Below are 24,623 nucleotides of genomic sequence, written 5' to 3' on the forward strand. Positions count from 1 at the left end.
TTGCTTAAAATGCTGTGCAGTTTTAGATATGCTATCGGTAAAAAGGTTAATAACTTGAAAATAATTTGATGTGTTCAATGTCATATGATAATTTTATCATTACTAATTTTTTAATTATTGGATTTGACTTAATTGGCATTTAATTTATTAATGACCTAACTATAAAGGAAAATTAATGAGCATGTTATAGAGAAAGAAATATTTAAGTTTGAGAAAAGATTTGATGGATTTCAGAATTAAGAATTCCATCTTTAATACAAACAAATACTTTAAAAAAAGTAAATAGCATTCTGTATTCATATTTCTGGATCAGAGAGAAATAACTTTTATTCATCAATTTTTAAAATATATAGCCACTGATTGAATCTTTATTATTTTGCTTCTGATTTAAAGGTTGTTAACCGACCAATGTGGCTATATAATATTAACTAAAAAACTCGTATTTTTAGAGATATATATCTCTATTTAATAATCCTGCAGGCATTTGTCTAGCTCAACAGGAGGCCTCATAAATTTATATTTATTGGTTATCTTTTATCTATTAGTTAAGGGCTCAAGATGTATTACATATTAGCTAATCGGGTTGATATTATAAAATGACATTTTTGGTTATTTAAATGTATCTATGAAATTATTAGACACATTTAGTTGATGTATGGATGTATCTGTATGTTAGTATGTGTGTAAATCTGTAATTACAGATGCCAATCTGTAATCATGCCAATTACAGATGCCGATTACAGATGCCAATCTCTAATTATGGACATACCTACTAAAAACTGTCTCTGACTCTTTGTACACATTGCCATTTGGTTAGAGTGCTAATTCAGTAGTACAATAAACTTGCCTTACAGGCATTTTTCTGTAACCTACTTAGCTTCTGCATCAGCAGTTTTCTTTCTTTTCCTTTTAAAATTTATTTTTCTTTTTATTTTATGTTCTATTTTTGGAAAGTGCATGTAATAGCCTAGAACTATATATTTGGAAAGGTTACAAAAAATTCCTCCTAATTTAAAAATATTTCTCCTCATTTACTAATATTTTTATAATTGCTTGACATGATTCTGTTACATAGCTTAGTTTAATACTAGTAATATGACATAGGGGTACCATAATATATTTCGCTTTGTCCATGTTTGTGAGCATTTACTTTGGTGTCTAATTTTTGTTAAATAACACTCTAATAATCTTTACATTGTTGATTTTTTCCATTATATTTTCAACTATCTCTTCATATATATTTTTAGGAGCATAGTATCAATATTTTCTCCAAAATATTAAACTAGTGTATAATGCTAGAAGTTTGAAAGTTCTCTGTTTATACTACACTAAGTAAACAGGATTCTTATAAATTTTCAAAATAAATTTCTTACTAATTTAGCAAGTAAAAAACTTTTTCCATTATTTCAGTGTATACATTATATCATAAATGAGACTATGAAATATTTTAATACATTCTCTGCTTGCATTTCACTCTTTTCATTTATTCTTTTATAACATTTATCCATGTGTCTTATGCATTAAAATTGAGGTCTTATTCTCTTTTTAGTAACTTTATATAGTTATAAAATAAAAGTAACAAACTATAACATATTTACTACAAACTATTTTTCCTCTATATTTAATATGTCAAAATTATTGTTATGAAAAAATATGTTACAAATTAGTGGCTTAGGAGTGTTGCAGAGACTTAAGTTACATGTTTTGAACCTGGTTTACAAAAGATTCATATGCATCCAAAATTCTCTTTTGGTCTACCTCTGTATTTTTGTTTATGGAAGAGAGAGCTTCATGTTAGCATGGCACACAAAGAAATGGTAGTACCCATTTGTTACACTGAATCTAATTTTCTTTTCCAGTCGGTCTCCTGTATTCACCTTCTCTCTTCTGCTCAAGGTTTCTCCCTATGATTATTTTACTGATCATTTTCTTTTCCATTTAAGAACAATAACACATATAAGTGTTAAAAAGTCATTTCTTAATGTTTTGTGCTAACAAAACAAAATTATAATTTATCTTCCTGTACCAGCTTTGCTTAGTTTTGTATATACAGTTCACATACCCCACCATTAGACATGTCCAGTCATTCATTTATTCCACATGTATTTATTATGCATCTAGTCTATGTCAGACATCATGATAAGTACCAAGTATTCAGGGCATGCTGTACACAGCGGATATGGTCCCTGTTCTCATGAATCATGTAACAGGATAAAGGGGACACACGATAGATAGGAAAAAACAAATATATTTTTTGCTCAATGTGGAAAAAAATGCTAGGAAGCAAAAAATAGGATGCTGTGAGAAAGCATAGTGAGTGGGTGGTTGGAGCAACTCTAGATCGGGTGTTTAGGGAATCCTTCTTGAGAAGACGGTAGGTATGCTGAGGTCTGAAGGAAGAAAGACGGGGGTCAGGGAGATTCCAAGAAGAGGGAAGAGCCCTACAAAGGGCTAAGACAAGAACTGAGCATGTTTTAGGAAAAGAAAGAAACTGGTGGATGAGTAGAGTTAGTAAGAACAAGAGGTAGGTGAGGTGAGCAGCAGTCAACCATGCATTGCCCAATAGTCTGTGCTAAGAAGATTCCATATTATTCCAAGTGCTGTATTAAACGGTTTTAAACTGGATATGACATGGCTCTATTTACATACAGAACAGTTCTCTGGCTAATTGTAATAATACCCTGGGATTGGGGCAGTCAGCATACCAAGAAAGGGATTGGGCAAAAAGTGAGGAGGATATTTTTATATTCAGGTAAGAGATTATCAAGGCTTAAATGGTTCATAGAAATAGAGACATAGATGGATCTGAAATGTTTTTTAATGGTCGAATACAATGGGCCTAGGGATAAATTGGGTGAAGAGAGTGGTATGCGAGATGAGGAAGAGAATGTAATCAAGAATGATTCTGAGGTTTCTGGGATGAGGACCTGGAAACACGCCTTGAACAACTGTAACAACTGGAGGTTAAGAGAAAAGGAGGAGCCCATGGAGGTGACTGAGATGGAACAGCTAGAGAGGCAGGCAGAGTACCAAGGGAATCGTGTCACAAATGCTTAGAGAAGAGCTTGTTTCAAGAACAAGAAAGTGGCCAACAATGTTAAATGGAGTAACAAGGTGGAGAAGGGTAACGACTGTAAACTGTTCCTTTTGGTAGCCTGTAAATTCATCGATTTCAGTGGAGTAGGTTAAAGAGTGAATGGGAATGTGGAAATGGAAACAGAGTATATAGAATAAAATTAAACAAATTTTTCAAGGAAGGAGATAAGAAAAACAGGGTCAGTTGTTAGAGGGGGATAAAGGCTAAGGAAGATTTTTGTTTTATTTTTAAAGATTAGAGGGAGCTGTAATGGTTTTAAGCTGGCAGAGAAAGGAGATGATAATGTTGGAGAAGTGAGAAATAACTCCAGGACCTTGCTTATTGAGAAGGTGAGGCACTTGTCTTTAATAGGAGACTTATCTCCAGTAAATTTGGAAAGCTGGCAATGGGGAAATCAGAGAAATCCTTTCTGATGACTTATATTTTTTCAGTGTTTTTTGAGAGAAGGTCAGTAGCTGAATGAAAGTGAGATGAGAGTGGGAAGTGGAGAAATTTGAAAATAGAGAATTCAAAGAGTAGAAAGGTACTTTCTGACAGTTTTGAGTTTCTATTTGAATTTGGTGATTATGAATTTATCATAAGCTCAGCTTTTCAATGGCATGATTTTCTTCTGCGATATTCAGCTGTATGATTACAGGTTTAGAGAAGATAAATACTTGGATTCCTCCAGGATTGGGATTTTTGCCAAGCTATTATAATTGAAGGACAGTACAACAAAAAAGATGAGGCTTTTTCCCAGGATTTGATTAAGATGATCTATGAAATCTAATCTGGATACTCAGGGAAGAGAAGACAGGAAGAATCTGATAGACAAATAACCTACCATTAATAATAATAACAGTAAGATTAGTGTCTTTATTGCATTAGTGCCAGCTTGGGTAAGTCTCTTTTGTGCTGAGTTGAATTAGTGTGCCCATTCCATGAGCTGCCCATCAGGGGTCTTGTCATCTCAGTAGAGCTCTGTGAAAGACAGGCTGCTAGACCCCACAACTTGGAAGAACTGTCCAAAACCCATTACTTTCCTATATTTGGAAGGAAGTCTTCTAAGCAGCTTTCCAGAAGCCTAAAGGAAGCTTTGTTCTTAATTTTTCTTTTCTTTTTCTACCGCTCCACCACACCCCCCCACCCCACCCAGGAAATTTCCTCCTTCAGGTTAGTACATATAATTTTCTTTTCTTTCCTTTCCTTTCCTCTCCTTTCCTCTCCTCTTCTCTGCTCTTTTCTTTTCTTTTCCTTTTTTTTTTTTTTTATTTGGAGTTTCGCTCTTGTCACCCAGGCTGGAGAACAATGGTACGACCTCAACTCACTGCAACTTCTGCCTCCTGGGTTCAAGCCATTCTCCTGCCTCAGCCTCCTGAGTAGCTCGGATTACAGGTGGCTGCCACCTCACCTGGCTAATTTTTGTATTTTTAGTAGAGACGGGGTTTCACCACGTTGGCCAGGCTGGTCTCGAACTCCTGACCTCAGGTGATTCACACGCTTCGGCCTCCCAAAGTGCCAGGATTACAGGAGTGAGCCACCGCTCCCGGCCAAGTCCATATAATTTTCTTATAGTGTTTCTAGAACATTTTGGCTTCTCTTGGAGGGAAGATTGAAGAAGACTTGACACCAGCCCTTTTTTTCCCATTTATCTTGCTATTAAAATAACTGAAGTTTCTTGGATTCTTTATGTGGCTGGTATTTTTCTAAGTCGTTTATTTGTTTCATATCATTTTCTCTGCATACCCTTATCAGGTAAGCACTACATTATGTACATTTTTCAGTTGAAGAAATTAAGGTTTAGAGAAAATAGATACTTTATCCAAGATCACATGACTGGTAGGAATCAGCCTGGGTTAATACCTATACCTAGTTTATATATACCTTCTTTCTCAACTAAATTACATTTCTTCCCAAATTGTCACCAGCACCGGGGCTGAGAGAGCAAAGAGGTGGGAGAGGGGAACTCTGTGTACATGCCTGCAATCAGTGGGCAACTTGATTTACAAGAAGCAGTCCATTTTTACCAGCCAGGATGTAATTTATCTATTTTGGGAGTGAATGGTGATCAAAGCCCTTGATCAGGATATTCAGAAAAAGCAATTCACAAATTTCATTTTTACCAATAGATTCACTTTATGTCTCAGTAATATTTCATACCAGCAGCAAAAGTGAGAGGTAGAAATATTTTAGAACCCCAGAACTCCTCTATAGACTATGACACTTACATTATTTCACTGACAGGTGTAGGACCCTGTCACCTTGTTCTGGAATGGCATACAAATCCTACAGTGGAAATGTTGTAACTCTGGTCATGTGCCTGCGTGTTGAGGAATTGGTGGTATGATCTATAATTACAACATAGGAGATATTTGAAAACAAAAGTGATGTGAGAAGACGCCATTGTCTGTAATTTAAAGCAAACAAGCAAGAAAAACTTTCATGAGCTGGCAGGTTGCTTTGATTTAAAATGTTGTGATGTTCTACTACATTTAGCAGCCACTTATAAAAATATACTTATTCTTACAAAATTTACATTGATTGGGTGGAGTAATGGATTTGTATAACATGTAAAATGCCTTTTTTGTTCCTAGCAAACTATCTGAATACTCCCATATCTAAGCAAGCCACTTCTAAAGGTAAATTTAGGGTAAACACATTTACAAATTCAGTCAGAATGGTATACAAACCATGAAAACTGACTTTCAACTATCCTTCTTCTATCTCTCCAATAGCTTTCTTTCCTAAATCTGTCATCTCTTTCTTTCTTTTCATGTCCAGTGGCTTGAACTGCTATACCTCAAAAAGTTTAGTAATGGTTCTTATTATACTGGAGTTATGTCTTGGAAACCTAATATAATTTAATAATAAAGAAAGGTTTCAATAATTATTTATACCTTTTCATCTTTGACTCTTATCTAATAGAATTAAAATATAAATATTATTTTTTAATCTTTGCATAAAGCTTTCTTAGGGATTTGTTACTCATTTTTACTTAATCTTAAAATTTCCATCAATTTCTAGGTATGAATCCAAATAGACACCTTGGTCTATAGTCTAGCTTTCTTTGTTTAAGTTGGTCATCTGTCACTGTTGTAGTCTCCTTGCTCCTGTTTCTCAAGGTTAGGGAATGTGAAAACATCCTCTGAAGTGCATGGGCCAGGCTTCAAATGGGTTTTATTCAACTCTTGTGTGACTTTGCTGTGATCTGATACTTTTAGTCTACTTTTGTTGTTGTTTATGGATCCCTTTAAGATCATCTTACTCTAATAATGCACATACTTACAAATGTATAAGCTCAGAACTTACGGTTCTCAGTTCAAAAGCCCCTGCTTTGGAAGCTTTGTTTAAGACAAAAAGTGTTGCTTTTTAAAATGTTTTTGTTGTTGTCACTCTGTCTGCCCCCCAGTCTATAGAACCTTCTGCACTTTATTTCAGTTTTAATCTTTCTCTCCAACATTCTTGTCTGCTTTTAAAACATAAAAATTAAATATACATGTCTTTCATGCCATATCTACTGTTCATAAGAACAACAAAAGCCTAACTGATGTACTAAATAGAATTTAGTGTTCTTTAGTTTTTATTTTGTATAAGTTGTAGGCAATAGTTTAATTTTTTACTAGGGGTTGCCAAGATAATGTAGAAGTGTCTTCCTTCATTTTGCTTAACCCATTAGGGTTGTATTATGCAAGCAACAGAAACAAATTTTGGTTAAATTAGGCAGAAAGGAAATTATCTGAAGGATATAGGTAGCCCATTGAATCATTGGGAAGGATGAAGAACCAGGCTTACAAAATAGAATAAGAACTAAAGTAGACTCAGAAATCAAGAGATGTAGCCAAGGTTATGCCACAGGAGTGAAGGTTCAGCTGTTCCCATTAGAGTGGCTACCACAGGACCCTCAGTGTCACCATGACAGGCACTACTCTTTTAGGATTCATAGTCCTAGGACGAAGCATCCCCTTGTCTGAGGCCAGAGCACATGCCCAGGCTTTAGCTGCCAGGCAAAGTGGAGAGGGAATATTTAGTATTTTGTCCCTTCCATTTCAGTAGAGGGAGGCAGAGATTTTGCCTTCCTCCCAGATTCCATAGTGAGTGATTGCCCCCCTATAAAACTGGTGTTTAAATGCTGGAAAGCCAAAAAAATGACAAATGCACACTACAAATTTTTTGAGGTACAATTATTCTTGATAGAAAGCAACAATATTTCAAACTCTTGCTTCCGCCTTCTTGTCACATCTTCAGAAAAATCAGTGCTTGAATTTACCCAGCATTTCCAGACTAGCCTTACAACTATAGGGCATCCTACTTCCTAATGTCAATGAGTCCCAGGCTGCTGTACCCTGTCTCACTGGAGAAAGCACTATTGGTGGTGGTCTCCCTATACCTAGTTGTCCTCTCTTTTTTATTAGCTGAATTCTGATTTTTTTCTTTTAAGTTCTCACCCTGTTATAAATAGCCATATACTTTAGAGGACTATGTCTTTCCTTGGGTAAAGTTCAAACAATGCCTCCTTAAGATGCAGTAACAGATTCTTGCTAGAGCACATGATGCAATGTTGACAAATGACAAATGTGGGAAATTTGCTGCAGAATTTGAGGGGAAGTTTTCCTGATTCCTTAAAGGAGGTTCTCAGGAAGAAATTCTGTATCTTTCCTCTGTACAATGTCACATCTGAATATGATGCTTGGGATTGCTGCTGCCATCTAGCCATGAACCTGAGAAGCTAAATCATAGATGGGGTGGGACCAAAATAATTCCAGAAGAAAGTGGCTGCAGCTCTGTCCTACCTACTTATGATAGGAAAGAATAAATACTCCTGTTTTAAAAGTCATTCTAGGGTGGATGTTTATTACTTGCAGCTAAACACATGTAAACGAATCCATATGGTTTTTATGGAATCATCCCTTTATGTCTCAAGGAGTAAACCATTTATGTGGTTAATCCTCTATCCTAGCATGCTAAAAGACTCATTAATAGGAAAGCAATTATTCCATAATTATTTCCATGTAAATCTTAAAAGATAATAGTGCTTTACTTCCTTAACTCACTCTTTACTTTTCCCCTTGTCTTTATTAGTCCTGTTGGCTTTTACACATGACATGTTATGAAGCACATCACTTGTTAGCAAATGAAATAAAACAAAAATGGTCTCGTATGTAATCATTCACAATTTTTGATGACATTATATGCAATCGCATATATCCATTCAAGTTATATGCCTGACAAGTATATACTGAAATAATGAATTATGTCCTGTATTAATATTTAAATATGATATTTTGGGGGATCCTGACAGATATAAGTAATCCATGCTTACTGCATTGTCAGTTATCAACAGAAACAAATATTGCAAAAAGAAAGACAAATCACACACACACACACACGCATACATGCTCTTATTACTGCATTTTAAATACATATATATGGAGAGAGAGGACAGGGAGAGAGAGGAGAGAGAGAGAGAGAGAGAAAGCACCTATTGTGTACCAGACTGGGCACAAAGATGTTGGTTAAATAGTGATAAACAAGACTGGCAGGATCATTACTCTCACAGATTTTACAGACTGTGTGAACAGTCAAACTAATAAACAGGCACCTATGACACAGTGGGATAAATGCTATTATATAGAACATTGTGTGACAATATAAAAGAGATATTTAACTTAGGAAGGAGGTTGAAGTGGATGGGGAATGATTCCTGGAGGAAATGCATCAAAACTGAGTCCTGGAAATTGAATTGAATTGAGGTAGGCAAAGGAGAAAAGAATATGTAGAGAATTGCATGTGCAGAGAACCAGAAATGAGATAAAATATCCATTAGGCATCTTCAGAAAGCTGAAAGTGGCTAAATTAATGCAGGGAGCAACAAGTTAACAAATGGGATTTGAGAAATACAGAGGGACAAGACTATGAGGGACATTTTTAGGTTATACTAAGGAGTTTGGACTATATTGTGAACATAGCAGGGATTTATGTGTGTATTTGATCAAAAATATTCTGGCTTTGTGGGAGAGACTAGATGTGAAAGGGACAAATCAGAAGCAAGGGCAGCTGTCATCACCCATGTAAGATTCTGTAGAGTAGACAAACAGGTAAGGGAAAGTGGGAATCTTGGAGTATATTTAGGTCATGGATTATTAATTGAATATGGTGGAAAGGGTGATCAAGGCATCAAGATAACTCTTTGCTAGAGGTGGATGAAAAGGTCTTCACTGGAGAAGGGCCACCAAAAGGAGCCAATATAGGGGAGGATAATGAGTTCAGTTTTTAATAGGACTCAGTTATCTATGTGGCTAATAGGACTCAGTTATCTATGTGGCTTGGATATCTTGGATATTGGATTTGGGTAGGCACAGGCATGGGGTTTGGATATAGGCTGAAGACTCTGAGTTCCAATGTTCTGATTTCTTAAATGATGATAATAATGTCTACCTCTAATGTGTTGTGTGGATTGAATGAGATAAAATATAAGGCAACTCACACAGTGTTAAAAAGGAGACAAATATTACTGTTTTCATGTGCTGTGCTCTTTCATTATTATTGATAATGATGCATTTCCTTCTCAGTTACTCAGTTTTCCAACCTATAGCCTGAGATTATTAAAAAGATTACCAGAGAGAATGCCCACTGAATATTTATGATGTGCTAGGCACTATTCACTCTTTTAACACTGTATATTGAATCATTCAATTCTCAGAAAAAATATATACAGTAGTTATTTTATTATCCCCATTGTTATATATGTGAAGATAGGCACAAAGAGTTAAACAGCTTTCTAAAGCTCATATAGCTAGTGAATGTTGGACCTTGTGTTTGAACCAAGGCAGGCTCTTGTTACTGCATTTTAAACCACTATGCTATGATACCTCTCTCCATAGGCAGATGTAATATATTCTTGTTAAATAGAGTTTTAACTTTTAATCAGTCTATATTATTTGTTATGTCTCTTAACAATATTCTGGTGATTATCTTTATTTTATTCCTTATAATAACTCTATTATTTCTGAAATACCTAGTATAGAGAAACCACGATTCTTTTTAAGTTAATATTAAAACATTCTTCTATTTTATATCATAATGTCAAATCTGCTGAAGACTGACTTTTATACACATAGATGTAAACTTAGATTTCCATTTCAGATTTATATCTCTAAGGACTTTCATATTCACTGACTTAGAGTTTTGAAAAGAACTTAAAATATTTTTATTCAATGAGATACTAAATGTGATTTCATCTTGCCAAGTGGTTATTATACCAAGACTTCTATAGCTTCAGTCATGGAAATCTCCCTACACAAATCACATCTCAGTATTTGTAGTTGTTCTCAGTAACCTTTTCTTCACCATTGTTTCCCCTGTACTAGAAAGTTACCTGAACACACTAAGTGCTCCATAAATTTTGTGGAATTAATGAAAAAAAATAGATGACTGATTATTGAAACACACTCATTATCCTTTAAGTTTCTTTATAATTCTGCAGAATTTTCTTAATTCAAGCTGTAAGTTTATGCAAGCTTTCTCTTTAAAAAAAAGGGAAACTTTTTAAAAAAAGTTGGCACATGTAAAATTCCAATAACATCTGAATATTAGGGTTACTGAGAGTTCAAGAAGATATGTTATCTTCCCTGAATACAGAGACAGGCAAGTTGGAAATTGCTTCTTATGTCTGGATAATTTTCATTTCAGCCTGCTTGAAGTGGAAACTTGAACCTTTTTCTAAACTGAGGAGGGAAGAAATAGTTCAAACTGATGATACTAGGACAAGGTCAACTCATATTATGAATAGTTAGACTTTTATGATCTTTGAGAAGAAAATTGTATATTGGATTTTATAGTATTCCTTTATTTCCACTTTGCTGAATTAGCCTAGCAGCACTACCCATAAACAGAACCTGAGAGTAAAGAGTTCTAATATTAGCACCTTTTATTATTACATCACTAAAATAAAATGCAAGTTAGGCCTGGTGGCTAAGGCCTGTAATCTCAACCCTTTGGGAGGCCATGGAGGGAGACTAGCTCGAGCCCAGGAGCTCAAGGCCAGCATGGGCAACATAATGGAATCCTGTTGCTACAAAAATTTTAAAAAAAAATAGCTGGATGTGGTGGTGTGTGCACCTGCAGTCCTAGCTACTGAGGAGGCTGAGGAAGGAGGATCACTTGAGCCTGGGAGGTAAAGGCTGCAGTGAGCCATGATCATACTACTACACTCCAGCCTGAGTGACAGAGTGAGATCTTGTCTCAAATAAAAAATTAAAAAATAAAATAAAATGCACATTTATATTTTGTAAATCTTATTCCCAAATGTATTCATTTAAGTGCAAAAAAGCATAAAGAATAATTTTGAAAGTTAAATCTGAAATAGTTAAATCTCTGGGTTCATGTTGAAAAACCTCATATGGAATGTTCAAAGCCAAATTAGGATTCAGAATGGTTATTCAGGCTTATGTTTTTTAACAAAGTTATTCATAACACCTGATGGCAATGATGAATTTGTGGTTGCTAAGTTAGTGTTGGACATTGCATCTCTAGGCATCTGATTAAGTGGGAGTTGCCATTTGCTGTGCTGTGAGTTGCCAACAAAAGCTGAACCTGTCACAGGTGTTACAATTTGTATTTCAGAAACTTTGCTTCCCCCAAGTTTAATTATCCCCAGAGTAGCCCACTCCATATAAAGTACGGAAGGAGTCAGCATTTTTCTTTTCAGTACTTTGATGTAATTTAGGATTTTGTCTACTATATATATGTTGCAGAGATAATGGAATTTCAAATGAACGAGGGGGGACTTTTACAATATAACACTATTTTCATATTCATATTTCTGTTTTGAAATCAGAAAAAATAATGCAAACCAGCCATAACTAACTAGCACATTGACGAGACAAACCATGCTTCTTAGAGGAGAACAAAGTGTGAATCAGATAGAAAGTGTATAGGTTTTACCACTAATAACTAAACATTAAAAATGGCAAGTCCTAAGGCCCAAAATGTTAAATAAACTCAGGAATGACTTTTTCTTATCAAATATTAATGTGTGTTTCAAATCCATGGAAATAAGTATTTATCATTATTGTAATAGGCAGCCTTTCCTTTGCAGAGAGACCATTGAAATGGAGACAGATCGTGAAGAGAGTATTCTTTTGGCAAAGCAATCCCTCTTAACATCAGCATATATTAGCTCTTTCTTTTTTTCATAAAATATTTCTTTTTCAACACTTTAACGCAAAAGCCTGATGGGAAAGTTTCTCTAAATATTTCGTTGAAGAGGTAGTATTTTCAGAATTGACTGAGGTTGACTTCCTCAATTAGAGAAAGATCTTTGACCCTGGATATCTGTAAGAAGTTATTATAGTTATGAAAATGATTTTTAAGAGATTAATATTGTTCGACGACTTAATTAGGAAATATTCTATAGTTAAATCTCTTTGGAATATTTTTAAATGAGATTATTTATCTTTTTTATGTCCTTTTTTATTAATATAATTCCAACAAATGAAAATTATTAATTGAGAAATAAATGTGTTTACTAGTTACTGTTTAACCTTTGAATTACAATTACAATTTTATGTTCTTGTAGGATTATTTAACCATTCATAAGTATGGCAATGCAGCCAGAAATGATCTCTGGAATACATTATCGGAGGTAAAGTATAGGAAGCTTAAATATCAAAACCTCTACTTGAATATTTGAATTGCATTTATAAGACATTCATATATGACACTGACAGTTTGTTTTTACTTTTTACATTTTTCATTTGTTCATATTGATTTTTTGTTTTATATAATATATTGTAAAATAAAGGGGTTTAAAACTAAACTACAAATGGTAGTAAATGATACCTCACCTACTTTCAAACATGACAATACTTCTGAAATATAAGTTTAACATGGTGTAAGATAGTCATGTTAAAAAAATAAATATTGAAGTTTTAAATAATTTTTTCTATAGGTCAGATATTTAAATGTGACACTAGACATGATGGGAATAATTACTGATGCTTCAGGGATTTGCTTTAATAATAACATTTATTTTATGTTATGTAAAAACTTTAATGTTAATACAACTTTCATTTTTATATACATTTATGAAGCTTAACTTAGGGCAAGAAGATTAATTTCACTAACACATTATATTGGCTTCAATGACTTTAAATGTTTTCATATTTAGGTAAATAGTAAAAATAGAAATAAAAATGTCTTAATGTTAATAATGTTGATAATTCATGTTTATAAAACTAATTTATACATTTTTTCTTGTGAAGGCTTTAAAAAGAAATGGGAAATATGTAAATATACAAGAAGTAATGGATCAGTGGACACTCCAGATGGGTTATCCTGTTATCACCATCTTGGGAAACACAACAGCAGAAAATAGAATAATAATTACCCAACAGCATTTTATCTATGATATCAGTGCTAAAACTAAAGCACTTAAACTTCAAAATAACAGGTATGACATTCTTTTTTACGTGAAAAATATTGTTTTTATTCTTACATTTGTGGGTTTAATATTTCAAAGAGCATTAATAACAAAATTCTGAAATATTGTAAGTGAAATATAGTTTTTGTTTCTTTATTTACACAAGTTACTTTGATTCTCCTTTTACTCCCATTTCCTGGATATCTGAACCTTCAAGCTGAAAAAACACCGAAGTTATTTGTTTAGGAAGACAGAATTTTAAATAATCATGGTGTTTAAAAAAATAAAATGTTATTTTTCACTTTTCCCCATGAATGTTTCTTGAATTAAATGCAAGAAGTTAAAATGTGTTGCTGTGAATTAAAAGGAATTGAGCAAACTGTGAGATTTATAAAACAAGTGAGAACAGAAACCCATAATGCAGAAAAACTAAAACAAAAATCAAATTAAATAATGTCTGAGTCAAAGGAATTTAAAACGATACCTTAAAATGATCTAATGATTAATGCCACTTAATATCAACATATGTTCTCTTTCTCATTTTTAGTGTTTAAAATCAATAAACAGACAGCATACACAGAATCTTTATTTGTTGTTTCTTTTTTTTTTGTTTTGTTTTTTTGTTTTTCTTTTTTTTATTTATTTATTTTTTTTTTTTATTATACTTTAAGTTTTAGGGTACATGTGCACATTGTGCAGGTTAGTTACATATGTATACATGTGCCATGCTGGTGCGCTGCACCCACTAACTCGTCATCTAGCATTAGGTATATCTCCCAATGCTATCCCTCCCCCCTCCCCCCTCCCCACCACAGTCCCCAGAGTATGATATTCCCCTTCCTGTGTCCATGTGATCTCATTGTTCAATTCCCACCTATGAGTGAGAATATGCGGTGTTTGGTTTTTTGTTCTTGCGATAGTTTACTGAGAATGATGGTTTCCAATTTCATCCATGTCCCTACAAAGGATATGAACTCATCATTTTTTATGGCTGCATAGTACTCCATGGTGTATATGTGCCACATTTTCTTAATCCAGTCTATCATTGTTGGACATTTGGGTTGGTTCCAAGTCTTTGCTATTGTGAATAATGCCGCAATAAACATACGTGTGCATGTGTCTTTATAGCAGCATGATTTATAGTCATTTGGGTATATACCCAGTAATGGGATGGCTGGGTCAAATGGTATTTCTAGTTCTAGATCCCTGAGGAATCGCCACACTGACTTCCACAATGGTTGAACTAGTTTACAGTCCCACCAACAGTGTAAAAGTGTTCCTATTTCTCCACATCCTCTCCAGCACCTGTTGTTTCCTGACTTTTTAATGATCGCCATTCTAACTGGTGTGAGATGATATCTCATAGTGGTTTTGATTTGCATTTCTCTGATGGCCAGTGATGATGAGCATTTTTTCATGTGTTTTTTGGCTGCATAAATGTCTTCTTTTGAGAAGTGCCTGTTCATGTCCTTCGCCCACTTTTTGATGGGGTTGTTTGTTTTTTTCTTGTAAATTTGTTTGAGTTCACTGTAGATTCTGGATATTAGCCCTTTGTCAGATGAGTAGGTTGCGAAAATTTTCTCCCATGTTGTAGGTTGCCTATTCGCTCTGATGGTAGTTTCTTTTGCTGTGCAGAAGCTCTTTAGTTTAATTAGATCCCATTTGTCAATTTTGTCTTTTGTTGCCATTGCTTTTGGTGTTTTGGACATGAAGTCCTTGCCCACGCCTATGTCCTGAATGGTAATGCCTAGGTTTTCTTCTAGGGTTTTTATGGTTTTAGGTCTAACGTTTAAATCTTTAATCCATCTTGAATTGATTTTTGTATAAGGTGTAAGGAAGGGATCCAGTTTCAGCTTTCTACATATGGCTAGCCAGTTTTCCCAGCACCATTTATTAAATAGGGAATCCTTTCCCCATTGCTTGTTTTTCTCAGGTTTGTCAAAGATCAGATAGTTGTAGGTAAGCGGCGTTATTTCTGAGGGCTCTGTTCTGTTCCATTGATCTATATTTCTGTTTTGGTACCAGTACCATGCTGTTTTGGTTACTGTAGCCTTATAGTATAGTTTGAAGTCAGGTAGTGTGATGCCTCCAGCTTTGTTCTTTTGGCTTAGGATTGACTTGGCGATGCGGGCTCTCTTTTGGTTCCATATGAACTTTGAAGTAGTTTTTTCCAATTCTGTGAAGAAAGTCATTGGTAGCTTGATGGGGATGGCATTGAATCTGTAAATTACCTTGGGCAGTATGGCCATTTTCACGATATTGATTCTTCCTACCCATGAGCAAGGAATGTTCTTCCATTTGTTTGTATCCTCTTTTATTTCCTTGAGCAGTGGTTTGTAGTTCTCCTTGAAGAGGTGCTTCACATCCCTTGTAAGTTGGATTCCTAGGTATTTTATTCTCTTTGAAGCAATTGTGAATGGGAGTTCACTCATGATTTGGCTCTCTGTTTGTCTGTTGTTGGTGTATAAGAATGCTTGTGATTTTTGTACATTGATTTTGTATCCTGAGACTTTGCTGAAGTTGCTTATCAGCTTAACCCCTGACCCCCGAGCAGCCTAACTGGGAGGCACCCCCCAGCAGGGGCACACTGACACCTCACACGGCAGGGTATTCCAACAGACCTGCAGCTGAGGGTCCTGTCTGTTAGAAGGAAAACTAACAAACAGAAAGGACATCCACACCGAAAACCCATCTGTACATCACCATCATCACAGACCAAAAGTAGATAAAACCACAAAGATGGGGAGAAAACAGAACAGAAAAACAGGAAACTCTAAAATGCAGAGCGCCTCTCCTCCTCCAAAGGAACGCAGTTCCTCACCAGCAACGGAACAAAGCTGGATGGAGAATGATTTTGACGAGCTGAGAGAAGAAGGCTTCAGACGATCAAATTACTCTGAGCTACGGGAGGACGTTCAAACCAAAGGCAAAGAAGTTGAAAACTTTGAAAAAAATTTAGAAGAATGTATAACTAGAATAACCAATACAGAGAAGTGCTTAAAGGAGCTGATGGAGCTGAAAACCAAGGCTCGAGAACTACGTGAAGAATGCAGAAGCCTCAGGAGCCGATGCGATCAACTGGAAGAAAGGGTATCAGCAATGGAAGATGAAATGAATGAAACGAAGCGAGAAGGGAAGTCTAGAGAAAAAAGAATAAAAAGAAATGAGCAAAGCCTCCAAGAAATATGGGACTATGTGAAAAGACCAAATTTACGTCTGATTGGTGTACCTGAAAGTGATGTGGAGAATGAAACCAAGTTAGAAAACACTCTGCAGGATATTATCCAGGAGAACTTCCCCAATCTAGCAAGGCAGGCCAACGTTCAGATTCAGGAAATACAGAGAACGCCAAAAAGATACTCCTCGAGAAGAGCAACTCCAAGACACATAATTGTCAGATTCACCAAAGTTGAAATGAAGGAAAAAATGTTAAGGGCAGCCAGACAGAAAGGTCGGGTTACCCTCAAAGGGAAGCCCATCAGACTAACAGCGGATCTCTCAGCAGAAACCCTACAAGCCAGAAGAGAGTGGGGGCCAATATTCAACATTCTTAAAGAAAAGAATTTTCAACCCAGAATTTCATATCCAGCCAAACTAAGCTTCATAAGTGAAGGAGAAATAAAATCCTTTACAGACAAGCAAATGCTGACCGATTTTGTCACCACCAGGCCTGCCCTAAAAGAGCTCCTGAAGGAAGCGCTAAATATGGAAAGGAACAACCGGTACCAGCCGCTGCAAAATCATGCCAAAATGTAAAGACCATCAAGACTAGGAAGAAACTGCATCAACTAACGAGCAAAATCACCAGCTAACATCATAATGACAGGATCAAATTCACACATAACAATATTAACTTTAAATGTAAATGGACTAAATTCTCCAATTAAAAGACACAGACTGGCAAGTTGGATAAAGAGTCAAGACCCATCAGTGTGCTGTATTTGTTGTTTCTTTAACTTTCTGCTGAAACTCATTTAATTACTGATAACTCAGCAAATAGCATTTTTCTTTCTTTTCTACTTTATGTTTTCTATTTTGTGTCTGATTAAAGTCTGAGCCAAAGAAAGATATTAAAACTTAAATCAGTCCATTTCATTTCATTTAAGATGCCCTAGTAAGACTTTCGTTCCAGTGAGGGCTGGGGGCGGGGGTGGGGGATGGGAGCTACAGAAAGAGGGAGAGAAGTTAAAATTGATAAAGGCAATGAGATGTTTGGATTGGGTTACTCATGCTGTCTCCCATTACCTTGGAAAATTAGGAGTCTGACTTTATCATTCACCCATGTCTAGGAGATCTGGAACAGACATTAAGTTTGCTTTGTCATCTCTAAGAAGAATGGAAATTGTTCTCCTGTAGGCTGGCTCCAAGACCAGCCAGTCACTCAATCTAAGTGACTGAGAAATTCATGAATGTTTCTGGTGACTACATTTGGAATCCGATTTAGGAAAGCAGTGTCTTCTATCTCTCTCTCCATATACAGTCTATATTTACCTTCAACATGCTACCCTTTGAAATCCAACTGTGTAGACTCATGGAATGTGCTAGTACCCTGCCACACTCTCACCACCTTTAGGGGCTGACTCTGTCAATGCTTCTTCCCCGAGCCTGGATTTCCCACATCTGCCAAGTGCTGTTTCTAATCTTCTGATGTCTGGCCCCAGGCAAAACAAGCACAAGGGTAGGCATCAACTCTGGCCTTGCCAGGAAGTACATAAAAACTACTTGACTGTGGCCAAGTTAGAGAGATTCGGGCCAGGCCTTTGAGAATGATCAGTGTGACACAAGCATCACTGATGCAGAAAAACATAAAGGACACGCAGATGACAGAACAAATTTTGAACAAAAATATTCTGTCAACCTATAACATACATCAGATGTACCAGCCAGGAGTCTGATTCTTTAAAGGAAGAATTTCTCCAAGGCTGTATAAGCATATGTAACATCTAGACAGCTTTGTCGGTTTGTCTTCTGGAATTATAAAATCATACATATGAATTTTTTTTTTTTTTTTTTTTTTGAGACGGAGTCTTGCTCTGTCACCCAGGCTGGAGTGCAGTGACGCGATCTCGGCTCACTGCAAGCTCCGTCTCCCAGGTTCACGCCATTCTCCTGCCTCAGCCTCCGGAGTAGCTGGGACTACAGGGGCCCGCCGCCACACCCGGCTAATTTTTTGTATTTTCAGTGCAGACAGGGTTTCACCGTGTTAGCCAGGATCGTCTCGATCTCCTGACCTCGTGACCCACCCGCCTCGGCCTCCCAAAGTGCTGGGATTACAGGCGTGAGCCATATGTATGATTTTGAACTCTGAGAACTTGGCATATAAAATATTCAGAGTAAGATAATGCAGGACATCCTATTAGTCTCAAAAATGACTTTCTATTCATTTTGCAATTATAGAGCTTGTAGCTGAAAATTTATTATTACAATTTCATATTATTGATCATTTAATTCACTATAACATCCTGGTCAAAGCTTCAATACGATTCTCTCTGGCCTATGTATATAGCCTTCCTAGATCTTTATTTTACAATGCAAACAGTTGATGGAGTAAAACCAACTACCGATCTATTCCAGAAATCCTGTGAAATCTGTATATTTTCTGAGCCAGGAAAATCAATTATTTGTCTTTTCATTTTTCTAAGAAATACTAGAACATCACTGCAATATGCCTAGAACATTTTAAGTGAATCCAGTAATTATATTTTTATATGTAATAGTTGTATTACAACATAGAAAGGAAAGATCTTTACATAACTAAATAGTCACATAAAGTTAGCTGATGTGTAACGGAGTATAAAATATATTCTAGAATTTTGGTACTTGGGAAGTTGTGAATTTGCATAGCCTTTTTCATTATACAGTTAATGCATTGCAATGTAAAGTAATGTCTCCCTATACACTGAGGAGCTTCTCAGTGTTCTTTGCTGCAGAGAATTTTACTAACCTCCACCGTCATACTTTCCTTCTCTTAATGCCCTGATGACGGTGACATCTGAACAGTTTTTCACAAAGTCTGGACAAATGCTTCATTAATATTGATGCTATTTTATAAAAAGATGTCTCATTCAGGTTTATATGCACCCATTCTTTGCTACCTTAATATAATCATTAGAATAAAAGTTGCTTTATTATAACAATGAAAACGACTGATAAGAGAGTCAGTCCCAGGAACTGTTAAAGAAAAAAATATCTTGATGGGTCTTTTTTTAATGCTTAAAATAACGTGATGAAAATTCAAGTTAAACTGAAACAGCTGGAACACAATCTAATTTCCTAAGTTATTTTTTCTAATATCTTTTTAAACATAATCCATTGCAGTCTTGGATTTCTTTACAACATAGAGGGCTTTTCACTAAACTATGTTTAGGGTCTTCTAGTCTTTTAAGTTATAATCACAAAGCAACATAATTATCAGGCTTTCCTTGATTTTAAAATGAAATTTATGAAAAGTCCACATATATGATGTTTTGAAAGTTATGAAATGTATTAACAGTATGGTATTTCAAAAATAAATACAAATTTCAAATATGCTTGGTAACTTGGAACTTTTAATTTGTCTTTGTTACTATATGTAGATTTTCGTTATGTGTGTGCATACACAGAAACACACATAGAGTAGAGAAAAATTATTCTTAGGAAATAATAAATTTTTTTTTTAAGTTTTAAAAAATGCCTCAAAGTTTGTATCCCCAAACCTTATAGTTATAACTATAAGGTTTATAGTTTAACTTAGTTAACCTTATAGTTAACTTGTATCTGAACAGCTATGTGATACAATGCCTGACATTTAGGAAGTGCTGTATGTATGTGGTATTGACATGCACGTATTTATGTGAATCGTTTTCCTGTATTTTAGATATTTTTTTCTAAAACCCAAATATAGAAACAAACCAACTTTTATCATAATCTCTAGTTGTTTAGAATAAATAATTTAAATACATGGAAATTATGTTTATTTATATTAGGGGCAGTGATTCACAAACATTTTATGATCATGCTACAAAAAAGACACATTTGTCCTTGAGAATTTTTAAATGTCCTCAATTTTATATATTCTTTGCCTTTTAACCAGTACTTATTTGGCTTCACAATTTAGCTGAACCAACTCAATATGGAAGATATGTACTAAAGTCAAGTTTATGAAGTTAATCTGTCTTACCTATCGATGGGTTTTATGACTTTTATTTCATTTTATTCCAAGTGCATTCAATCAGATTCAATAGTAATTTATGATTTAGAGTAGAAATGCCTTCTATTTTCAGGCTTTTTCAAGATCTAGGTACACAAAAATGAGCTTATCATTTAATTTGAGAATCAGACTCATAGTTGGGCATCATGGTCTCTTAACTAAGTATTCCAATTAACCAAGAGAGACCCAATATTTTTAGAGAACAACTGTTAATGAAATAGATCAGTTCTTTGTCTCCTCCTCCAATCTGTCATTAAATATCTGGGGCATATTTTTAAACCTATATTGAAAGCTTGGAAGTATTTGTTAAAGAGTTTACGTGAGTTGTTGTTCATGAACTACTGTCTAAAGAGTCAATATAGATTTTGCTATTATAAATTGTTTTATTACCAGACCGATTGTATGGAGTCCTTATTAGTATAGCATAGTATCTCCACATAGTTTGCCCTCCAAAATGTTTTTTTTCATTAAGTATAGGATATAGTTTTAAAATTAAGAACTGTAAACATATTATTTTGATTTTCCATACTGGAGATAGGATTGGTATAAAATTATGAATTTCTTCCAACCTTCCATTTGGACTCTTTACTATTACTGAATTCTGTTTATTGTGAATGCAAAACATGGAATAATAAAATAGTCAAATTTCACACGACAGAGTCATAGGAAATGTCCTTCTCTCTCACTCCCCAAAAGACATATTCATTATAATGTTTATTATCCCCAGGCATGTTTCCCGAACATTTTTTAATTCTTTATTTATTCTCACAGTTATTGAGATCACGCAATATCTTGTCTTACATTTCTAAAACAGAAAAATATTTTTTCCATACTGGAATTGTTGGCTACCCTATTGATAATGGTGAAATGATAGATTGAAATAATCTGGCTATATTTCAAGAAGGAAACAAATATAGTCATTGGACTTATTGTAAGACCATCCAGCATATCTCTGGCTATTCATTTGAGATTAAACTGACATTACTGCATGTATAAGTATAGGCCTCAATTTTTATCCTATAAAAAGGTAAATGTTACAAAATGCTTCTCTTTAATAGTTGAGTTTCATGATTGGTCCCTGCATGTTGGTGGATGCTTTGACACATCAAGCTAGAAATTCCATTTCACAAAACAGAGCATTAAGTGTGTCCCACAATATTCTTTCTATTGATCTGGATTGTATGGGAATCTGACTAGTTTTTTTTTCTTTCTGCTGAGTAACTTTAGATATGTCATATTAACTTTTCTGTAAAGTACATTAATAGTGTCCTACAGAGTCATTAGATAATAAATAAGGAGAATATTAAAATGTAAATGCATGAAGCCACTGAAATGTGTCTTAATCTAACATAAAAACAAGTAGAAAGAAGTTATGTTTAGACTTTAATCAATATGGCTCAGGTGTATAGATATTAGGTACTTTCTATTTCAAATTCAAAATGCGAATCTTTTTTCCCCCAAGAAAAATGGTTTTGTTGGCAGTTCTCTTTGCACTGCAATTAAAATTCTTAAAGGCCAAGTCTTCTTAATGGCATTGAAAGAGTGAATTCATCTTTTTGACTTATGCCTTACTTTTGTGACTGGAATTATTTTTTTTTAGTTCACCTAATGAGGGTAATAAAAATCACACAGAAGGCGCATGGGAAATGTTTTTTGTTTTTGTTTCGATATAGTTATTTTTATTCTTAAAGCTTTTCTTTTATTTTGCAGTTACCTGTGGCAGATTCCATTAACTATTGTGGTAGGAAATAGAAGCCATGTGTCTTCAGAAGCAATTATTTGGGTGTCTAACAAATCAGGTAAACTATATATTCTCCCCTGAGGAAGTATCTGGTTTCAGAGAATTGTTTAGCAACTTAACCTCTGGTTTCAGCTGTTATAAAATGTGAATAAAGACAAATTAGAAAGAGAATATAAAGGAATGATTATCAACCCTATAAAACTAGGGTTGATAAATAGTCTAATTTCTAAATTAATAGAATAGTCTAATTTCTAAATAGTCTAATTTCAGTTTGTTTATGTAATTACTAAATTTATTTGTTTCTTTAATGGTAGAGAGAAAACTTAAAAATAAGTGTAATACTAATCTTAGGTGTTTAAAATTGTATTTCTTTATAAGTCCACATGTAATTAAAATATAATTATAACCTCAAAGAGAAGAGTATGCCAAATACTGAAAACACAGGTCTCATTTTTACACTTTCCTATCTTCTCTTTACCAGACTGTCTCTTTAAAGGGTGAGAGAGGCAATATTCTCCATGGAATTATATAATTACAGGGCCAGAAGGTGGGGGGCTTGGACAGGTTAGCAAGCCATCTCTTAGGTGGGGTCAAACCTCAAGGAGCAGAGAGAGATGAGATTCTATTCTCTTTCTAAATATCTTCAAATAAGATAGTGACCTATTTCAATTTACTGTCAGAAAGCTATTTCTTGAATCCAAACTATAGCCTTCATTCTACAGTGTGAAACAGGTCCCTTTTATTTCTGTTTTCCATTGAGTTAGAGAAAAAGCCAATTATCATCTTTTATATAACATTTCATTTAGATTTAGATAGTCAAGTGTGCCCAGATATTGTTTTTCTTACTCCTTCCTCAGATGCTGTTAATTGATGTTATTTTGCTCTTTCATAAGCCTTAGTTTAAAAAGCCACAAATTTTTTATTTGAAATAGGGTGAGGTATAAATAAATAAACAAACAGTTTCTTCTCCTCAGCCTTGCTATTATAAGGGAGGTTTAAGTGCTCAAAATACATATATGTATACATGCAAGAAAAAGTTGTTACAGTAAAATCTAATCTGGTTGTCAGCAGTACGAACACTTACAGTTCCATGCAGATGTTTACATACATTTTCAGGTTATTGTATTTCTAACACATAAAGACATATGACAAAAACATATGCTTTTATTTATATACACTGTATATGAAGCATTGATAAGTAATGTAGCAATGCATTGAAATACTTTAAAATTTGTTGGTGTTTTTTTCCTTTTAAATTGTTTATTATAATCTATTCTTTCAATTACTGGAATTAGTATTTATATTGTGATTCTGAATTCACACTTCCTGTATTATTTGATTTTGTATTTGTCTTTTCCTGTCATGTAGTTGTTTGTCTACATAAGTTGTTTGTGAAATGATGAGGGAGAGCAGTGAGTTGTTATAATGATCAAATTAGAAAGAAGTCATCGCTCTATAGGATTCCTGTGAGGTGTGATAGAACTATCTTCAGAAATAAGGTAGAATATTTTTCTTTGGAAGGTAGAATGGAAATGGGAAAATTAGAAGAGGGTAAAGATACTGATCAAACGTGGGGATTAGCCCAAAACTTCACTTTTAGATAGTGCAAGGATTCAGGATGAGTAATTCTGGTGGATACCTTTCCGGGTCCATTTCTTCTAACTTCTTAGTTATTTCCATGCTGTTATGCATGATGTATTTTTATCTCTCACAGAATATCAAGAATAGTATCCCAGGCTGGGCGCTGTGGCTCATGCCTGTAATCCCAGCACTTTGGGAGGCTGAGGCAGGTGGATCACTTGAGATCAGGAGTTTGAGACCAGCCTGGCCAACATGATGAAACTCCATCTCTACTAAAAATACAGAAATTAGCTGGGCATGGTGGTGGGCACCTATAATCCCAGCTACTCGGTAGACTGAGGCAGGAGAATTGCTTGAACCCAGTAGGCGGAGGTTGCAGTGAGCCGAGATCGCGCTATGGCACTCCAGCCTGAGTGAGAGAGAGAGACTCTGTCTCAAAAAAAAAAAAAAAAAAAAAAAAAAGAGTAGTATACCAGCTTTCCTTGACCAATAGCCACGGGTTATGTTTGGGGGATTGCTTTCCTTTACAGTCTTTCATTATTATTCAAGAATAAAACAATGTATTGGTTCAAACCATATGTTTGCCTAAAATATCACCTATCTTGATATGTATGGT

General features: G+C 34.8%; 1 protein-coding gene across 1 annotated transcript in view; it reads left to right on the forward strand.

The window, feature by feature from the left end:
- TRHDE (thyrotropin releasing hormone degrading enzyme) overlaps window positions 1–24,623 on the forward strand; it is a 396,236-nt gene that overhangs the window by 276,981 nt on the left and 94,632 nt on the right. The window contains exons 8-10 of the mRNA XM_003832902.6: window positions 12,654–12,719; window positions 13,339–13,526; window positions 22,396–22,484. Of these exons, the coding sequence (XP_003832950.4) occupies window positions 12,654–12,719; window positions 13,339–13,526; window positions 22,396–22,484 (343 nt within the window). The remainder of the gene's footprint in view (window positions 1–12,653; window positions 12,720–13,338; window positions 13,527–22,395; window positions 22,485–24,623) is intronic.

This window comes from Pan paniscus, chromosome 10 (assembly GCF_029289425.2).
Source record: "Pan paniscus chromosome 10, NHGRI_mPanPan1-v2.0_pri, whole genome shotgun sequence".
NCBI lineage: Eukaryota > Metazoa > Chordata > Mammalia > Primates > Hominidae > Pan > Pan paniscus.